This window comes from Anser cygnoides, chromosome 8 (assembly GCF_040182565.1).
Source record: "Anser cygnoides isolate HZ-2024a breed goose chromosome 8, Taihu_goose_T2T_genome, whole genome shotgun sequence".
Taxonomy (NCBI): domain Eukaryota; kingdom Metazoa; phylum Chordata; class Aves; order Anseriformes; family Anatidae; genus Anser; species Anser cygnoides.
Genome location: NC_089880.1, coordinates 13,816,737 through 13,824,403, shown reverse-complemented (window position 1 = coordinate 13,824,403; position 7,667 = coordinate 13,816,737). Strand labels below are relative to the sequence as shown.

Genomic DNA, 7,667 nt, shown 5'->3' with positions numbered 1-7,667 from the left:
TTCTCAAAACGACAGATTCAGGAGCCTTGGCTACATGAGGCTTTTGCTAGCGCCTGTTCAGCACTTGGACGCATCAGACACACCGAAGCTGTTGGCAAGGAGGCCTCCGGTGCTCGGCAGCTCTTCCACCTAGCAGCCGTTCAGTGCAGGGCTTCAGAAAGATGTTTCTGGCCCAGCCAGCACGTGCCTTCTGGCTGCTGCTGTTCCACTGGGACCGAGGAGTGTAGTTAAGGGTGCAGTCATTGAAAAAAGGGAGGTTAAGTCTAGGAAGCGACTTAGTGAGAAGCGTCCATTCAGAGATCGGTTTGTTACATACAGACGTATAGGCTTTTAATGTACTGGGGGATCAGAGTTACAGTTTGATGCCTGAAAGGGAGGAGGGGTTGGATACAAGAACAACAACGATGCTGGACTCAGTCTTGGGTGCCACAAAAAATTCAGTTTCCTTTGAACGAGCAGGAGAGGTGCCCTCTGAGAGCCCCTCACCTGACACAGCAAGGAGGGGCAGGAGCAGCCCAGCTGGTTCCAATCCGTCCCCGCAGCTTGCACCAAACAGTAAGACCAACCGCCCCGGTAGCGACATGGGCTGCGTGACCATACCCTACTGCCCCTTTTTCAAGGGCAGAAAAGGGAGAAGTGAGGCCCTGACAGCTCATTTAGGAGCAAGGATCAGATATTCTGCCCATGAAGATGATGGTGTTGAGGGCGGCTTCCCGGATGAAAAGCAAGAAGGGCCTGTTGGCTTCAAAGATAATTCTGTTCATGGGGAAGGAGCGGCCAGAGACAACGACGGCTGTGGCCGCTGATGCCTCGCTGCCTTCTTCATTCACCTACCAACCAAAAGAGAACATGGGTTTAAAATACAGGCATTATGCAGTAGTTGGAGGGCTCTCCCTCCCACCCCACCAATTTGAAGCACAAGATGACAACACAGGTCAGAGCACATTCTTTTACATTGTTAAAGAGGAGATCGCTACCCAAGGGAGGCAGGAGGATAGCACTGCCAGCCCAAACGTGCCGAGCTGCGCCACCCATCTGGCACACACCTGCCATGAAATAAGCAGGAAAGAGCACTCGAGCCTTGTCACAAAGCTTTGGATCAGGCCTTAGGCTCCCACCGTGTCCTACTTGTACTCCCAACACCCGCAGCATCACTGAGGGCTGAGCGCCTTTACACGCTCAAGGTACCGAGCTTCTACCTTACCCCGGAGCCCCAGATCACTGAGGAAGTGACCACCACTGGCTCAGAGCTACTTTTTCCCTTTTATGCTTCATGTTTTTAAAAGAAAGAGCAAAACACATCCTGGGACCAAAGAAGGCTTACCTCAAGGAAGGCTTTGTGGAAAGCCTCAGATACATACAGGTCTGTACGGCCCTCTGCAACTATACCTGAAACCCAGAATAACAAAATGGGGCAAGTTACAACTATGTATGGAGAGAGCAGCTCAAGATACAAAACAATTCCATCCTTCATGACCTGTGTTCAAAAACAGAAGGCACATCTGCCCTAAAACAAGGATGTCCTCCATCAACTGTAATTGATCACTCAACTCCCATGCCCTTGGTGCTGAGCAGGGCTGTGTGTCCTTGGTGAGGACAGAGCACCGAGTCCCTCACTGGCGCAGCATCACTTCAATGTGGTCATGGTCTTTTTCCTCACATGTTGCCCTGACACCTGCAGAGGAGCGGTTACCTCCACCTCCACCACCCCATTTCCACATCTGACCTGGGAGTCTGGCATTTTCTGGACTGAAGAGATCTTCCAGCCCCATTTTTCTCAGCTTCTCCTTGACGCTGAAGCTGTCCTCAACGCGGAAGCGAGGGAGAGAGACGGTGAGAGAGACCTCCCTCATGGAGTCTATCCAGTCCTGCAGCTTCTCCGATGTCAGCTCTCGCTCTACCTCCACCAGCGGCGTCCCGGCATAGGGCAGGACCAGCACCATCGTGATATCGTCCCCCTTGTAAGGCAGCTCCACCACCTGCACTTTGTCCTGGTGAATGGATGCGTGATGGAATTTGGACTCTTGGTACATGATTGGGACTTGGCAGGTCTCGCCGTTGGCTTTATGAAACACATCCAGTCTTGTGTTTGGAGTTGGGAACTGCGATTTCCAGTGCCCCTACAAGGGAGATTGAGGAGGACAGAGACAAACATGAGCATCATTACTCCCCCCAGGGAAGTTGGCAGCTCCCCCAAGTTTTGTTAGCTGTACCTTAAAATAAATGGTGTTGACCAGGACCAGGACAGTGAGATCATCGATACCTCTCTCTGGGATCACTTCTGTAATGCGCCTCTCTGTCTTATTAGCCACCCACTCGTTTATGATCTTCCTGGAAAGCTCTGGCTTCTCCTGAAGGACGAGACCAAAATAGGTTAAGTCAAGGGTTATAAACACTTCTTTGTAACCCTTCCGGAGGAGACATTACAGGGTGCATGCTGAGGAAGGACACCGCACAGTGCTGCAGTGTTTAGAAATTAGACGCGGCGAAGTGACTGTGGTTAAGGAGCTGGGACAGGAGGAGCTGTGTCCTGTCCTCCCGCCTGCCTTCACTCATGTCCTGCATGCCCAGAGCGCAGCACTGCCTGCGGGCAGGAGATGGGGACGCAGCAAAAGCAGAAGGGCAGGGAGGAAAAAACACTCCCCTCCCCCCGCCCCAAACCAACAAACTGAAAAAAAAAAAAACGCAAAAAAAAACCTAAACAAAAACAACCAAAAAAACCCACAAACAACAGAAGTTCACACTCACTTTGAAGTTCAACGGCCAGAGTTTGGCTCCATACACTATTTCGCTGATGTTCTGGTAGGTCTCGTTAAAGACCAAAGATTTCTCTCCGAAGAGGCGGTTGGCTGATACCAGCTCCGACGATTTGTTGGCTTTCTTGTAAAGCCGGCAGTTGAGCTTGGCAAAGAAGAAGTGGACCTGGTCGGATGTCTTCTCTGAAATAGTGTCAAATTGGAAGACCTGGAGGGGCCAAGCAGCGAGAAGGAATTCACCAGCCAGCTCTTGCACTCCCACAGCTCCAGGATCCCACCAGCAGCCTTTGCCCTCCCCTCACCAGCCTAAGCCATGGAGCCGAGAGCTCTGCAGGCCTTCAGAGCTTCGCCCCCCAAGTTTTTCCTCTGTGCCCCCGACCTCTGTCAGGGAAGCAGTTCCAGCCCGGCATGTGAGCCACCAGGCTTTCCCCAGCGCTGTTACAACCAGCACAGTTCATGCTCAGGGTTTTCAACCCCCCTGCCCCAGCCCCGGGGGAGCCTCGCACCAGGTGGGCGGCACGGCGGGGCCTGGAGGCAGCTCCCAGGTCAGCACAGGCCACAGGAGATTTGGGCTAAGCCCTCCTGTGAGAGGGCCAAAGGCTGCTCCTTCCCAGGAGCAATTCCCATGGTCTGCTGAGTAATTCTGGTACTTGTTATCTGTTTTCTAAGATGTAGCAATTGATTTGAGGGTAGGTTTCTGCAGCGCTTTTTTTTTCCCCTAATCTGTTCCTAGCTGCCAGCTGGAAGGACAATTCTAATTTGTCAGCTATTATCCAGCTCAAGGCTTTAGGCACAGAAAATCCCATAGCACAGTGCTCACGAACATCAGGGATCTCTGGCACCACCTCCTATGAGGCAAATATGGTGTTAGCGGCCCTTTGGGAGGGCAAAGGGGGGGGGGGGTGTTAAAAGAGTGCTGGCTCAGCAAGAGAAGGGTCCTCTCCAGCAGGAAGGGCTGGCCAAGAGGGGAAGGATTTCAGCGTTTCACGGCTCTGCTCCGCCCCCAGGCTGCAGATGACCACAGGTGGTCCCTGCAGAGCTGGGATCTGAACACAACGAGGCACGAACAGCCTCACGTGTCTCCTCCCCAGGGGCTTGTTTAACCCAACGGTGCTTCTCAAGCCAGAGAGCCATCCCGACCCAGATGGCCCTCGGCAGCTGTTGGCCACCGTCACCTCTACGGCCTTTCAGACCTCGGTGACGGCTACAGGGGAGGGCTGAGGAAACACCACCGACCTGCATGAGCTGCTGCAGGGTGTCACCACACGCTCCGAGCTTGGTCATGGCGAAGGCTGTAGAAATGCTGAGGGGAGACATGAAGATGTTTTCTCCATTGTCCTTGGAGTCAGCCAGGTACTTGTAGAAGACAACAGCGAAGCGCGAGTTGGCCTTCGACAGCTCCCAGACCCGGGGGTTAGTAGACTCCGGGATCTTGCTCTTGCCCTTCCCTGGCTCTTGCCCCTCGCCCTCCTGGGACTTCTTCTCGGGGTTGCGATAGATGCACATGGGGTTCACCGGGATGTCGCGGGGCTTCGCGGTGCAAATATCTTCCACGACATAGGGCTTAGGGGCAGCCAGGCCCCAGACGCTGAAGAGACACACCACAAAGAGATGCATTGTCCTGGAACCAGAGAGAGAGCTCACTAGGCACTCGCCTGCCCAAGAAATCCCCAGTGTTGTCGCAGCCCCTGGGTTCAGCCAGCACCCAAGCAGCAGGACCCCCACGGTCCCCCTCTCCCACCGCCCTAATATTGCAGCTGCAGGACGAAGCGGGAGGACAGACATCACCAGCAGGACAGGAATGCCTTGGAGCACGCTCCGCTTTTACGTATGACATAATGAAAACAGTGCTTTCCTACAGCCCCGGGTGCCTGTTTTTAAGCAGCTCTGGCAAGTTGGTGCAAGAACATGTGGATCAAAGGTCTGAGTCCCCCCCAGCTGCCAGAGCTGGGTCTGCAGTTCAGTTGCATTTATGCTTCTGGGCTGCTCCTACCCATCTTCCTCGTGTGGAGAGCCCCTAGGTGCCCCAAGCTCGGCAGACAAGCCAGCCTTAGACAAAACGTTTGACTGTTTCCTTCCCCTTTTCCTGTGGAATCTCCTAGATTTCCAGGCCTGTTTTCTCCTTTCCCCTGAGCAATTCTGTCCCCTTCAGATACTGTCTGTGCTTCCAAGCTCACGCCAGCTTTGCACTATTCAAGTTGCTGATGCAGGAAACACTAGAGAGCAGGGCAGAGAGGTGATGAGGAAGAGGACTCCAGATGTCAGTCCCTCCAAGTGCTGAGCATCTTTAGTCGCTAAAAGTGCACTACACACATTCATATGGTGTAGCTGGTGCATTGCAGCTGTTCCCAACCATGCTGCGATGAAAACCGACTGTCCCTGTTACCTGAGGAGGTTAGACTAACGTTAGTAACCACATTCCAGTGCAAACAGGTCTTGAAAAGTCTCCTAGAAAGCCAGAGATTATTTACATTTCCACCTCTGCTAAAGCAAGGGATGCCCATCCCACCAGCTCTGGCAGCAAAACCTTACCGGCCATGCTGGGGCTGACCAAGCAGCACGCAAGGCCTTCTGCACGGAGTGGTTTTGAGATGCCCTTTACGTGACTCTGTCGGGTTTGTTCACGTGTCCTGCGGGAGGAAGCTCACAGACCACAGCCACAGCAGCTTGGGAAACAACTGCTGGAAAGGGCTGGCAGCTCGCCCGGGACGTGCCCGCTGTGGAAGAGAGACGTCTAGCTTGGGTCTCCGCCTGCCCCCGTGCGCTCAGCGCCGCAGTAACCGCGCGCTGCCGTGCGAGGAGCCGAAGTACAGACGAGCTGCGTTCACCACCGTCTCTGCAGCCTCGCCAGCAGCCATCCCAGGTGATCTGGGATGTGGGAGACCTCTGTGTTCTTTCACAGCCCCCTCACCGGGCTCTTGAGCAACGACTTCATCTGGGCTCCAGTTCTTCCGCAAAAGCAGAAATTACCTCATTTGGCACCAAGGCAGCATCGAGCCCTGAGGGGCCCTCTCCAGCACGCGCTAATAGCATAGCAACAAGCACTGCAAGAAAACACGCCAAAACAAGATGTTCTTGCTCAGGCCATGGCCACTCTCGGTGGTAAAAACAAACAGATTATCTTTCAAAAGGTTTAGTACGGATGTGCAGAGCAGCTGCAGCACCACGAAGAGCAAAACCTAAACCGGGCAGGAAGTCAGCCGCCCTGACCCCAAAACCACCCAGGGCAGGAGGGGAAAAGAAAGGAAAGCTGTTCAGACGCTTGAGGGAGAGGTATGGTCACAAGCATGTGCCGGCTGGCCACCGGGAGCACGACTGCCTGCTTCGTTCAAGGCAAAGGCAGATGTTGGTGTCTGGCACCACACAACGCGCTGCTGAGCGCACGTATAAAACCCACACACAGGGGAGGGGAGCACATGTAGACTCCACAGTAAAGTCCTGACTCCGTAAGTTTGGAGGTGATGCAGAATTTTACACTTAATGCCTTAAGTCAGATTTATCAGCCACTTTGGCCAGCTCAGCCCTCCCAGTGCACGTACACAGCATTTTCAGGACGAGGGGAAGCGCGAGGCTTGCAGGGAACACCCGCTACAAGAAGGGACGGCTGCCTGCTGGAGCAGGAGCCCTCCCTAGCTCTGAAGCCAGCTTCGTGCCGTGTCACTTGGCTGAGAAGCGGCCCGCCTCCCTCCGCAGCTCTTCGCCTTTCCCACTGCAGCACTGCCACGCATCCATATGGCAACCGCTTTCAGCCTGGAAGGATCCCAAAAGCATTACAGCAACATTGCTGTCTAAAAAGGGTTACTGGCAAGGAAGAACGTACAAATTGGGAAGGGCTCATTTTTTTCTGCTTCACCCCTGTGAGAAGTGTAGAAAGCCAAGAAGCAAGTTGCTGAATCAGCTCGAAACCAGAAGACTCCGGGCAAACGCAGAGAAGCCCCCACCCCACGCCTGCCGTGTGACACAGCTGGGCTGCAGCCAGCGCAGCCTATTCCCACCCTGCTGCCGCTCGGCTCTGCGGGGAAGGGCGGCCACGAACGGGGCTCGCAGCCCCCAGCTTGGGGAGCTCCCCCAGACACGCCGGGCTCAGCTTGGGGAGCTTCCCCAGACACACCGGGCTGAACCTGCCGTGGCTCTCTGCTGTGGCACGAACGTCCTGCAGCACTCGCAGGGCGTACTAGGAAGCCCAGCAGCTCACACCACTTGGAGATGATTTATGCACTCAAAAAGAGCTTTCCCTGATCCCCTGAGGTCCCCCAAATGGAGCAGAAAGCAAATCAGCGCTGCTCCTTTCCAGCCAGGTCAGGGATCGGTGCTCGCCAACACCCAAGCACAGCACAAGCACCAACGGGCCCGCGTGAGAGCAGGGATGGCAGAGCCTTCTCCAGACGGCTCCTCCGGCCTGTGCCCGGAGCGAGAGAGCAGTCCGGCAGCAGCCTGGGTTCACAGCCTCCTACGGAGGAAAATGAACCTGTGACAAGGAGTTAATTAAAAAATGCAGGAATAGCGGAATTGGTTTCTCTTACCTGGCCCGCTGCCTCCAGCCTTCTGCTTTTGGGATGTAAAGGCAAATTGTTAAGAAGACAGGCAGTCTTGCTCGAGACCTGAGAGTGCCCAAATCAGTCCAAAGCAGTTTCCCCACTGGATTTCTGTGCTCGAGCGGAGCACAGACGAAAGCAGAGGGTGGGAGGGGAGTAGGATGCTGAGGCCAAAGGCTGATGACCAGCTGCAGAAGGTTAAGCAAAGAGCAGAAAAAAACTGTTTGGTTTGAAAGAGGTTTTAAAGTTCAATCTGACAAGGGAAAGTTTGACCACCTATCTCACACCAACGCCAGATGCCTTCATTTCTTGCCAATAAGAAAGTTAACTGCTCGTGAAAAAACTTTCAAGAGGACAAATAAAAACCTGATCACCC

At 54.2% G+C, this 7,667-nt stretch overlaps 1 protein-coding gene across 2 annotated transcripts in view; it reads right to left on the bottom strand.

The window, feature by feature from the left end:
• Nucleotides 1-300: 300 nt before the first annotated feature.
• The window catches only part of RC3H1 (ring finger and CCCH-type domains 1), a 73,068-nt gene continuing 65,701 nt past the window's right edge, over nt 301-7,667 (bottom strand). Inside the window, exons 2-8 of one of the 2 annotated variants that reach the window (XM_013191479.3) lie at nt 7,280-7,479; nt 3,993-4,377; nt 2,749-2,964; nt 2,214-2,351; nt 1,727-2,120; nt 1,325-1,389; nt 301-830 (exon numbers count right to left, since the gene is read on the bottom strand). In XM_013191479.3, coding sequence (XP_013046933.3) covers nt 657-830; nt 1,325-1,389; nt 1,727-2,120; nt 2,214-2,351; nt 2,749-2,964; nt 3,993-4,377; nt 7,280-7,479 — 1,572 coding nt within the window. In that variant the 3' untranslated portion in view covers nt 301-656. The remainder of the gene's footprint in view (nt 831-1,324; nt 1,390-1,726; nt 2,121-2,213; nt 2,352-2,748; nt 2,965-3,992; nt 4,378-7,279; nt 7,480-7,667) is intronic. The other variant, XM_048073429.2, reaches the window with a different exon arrangement.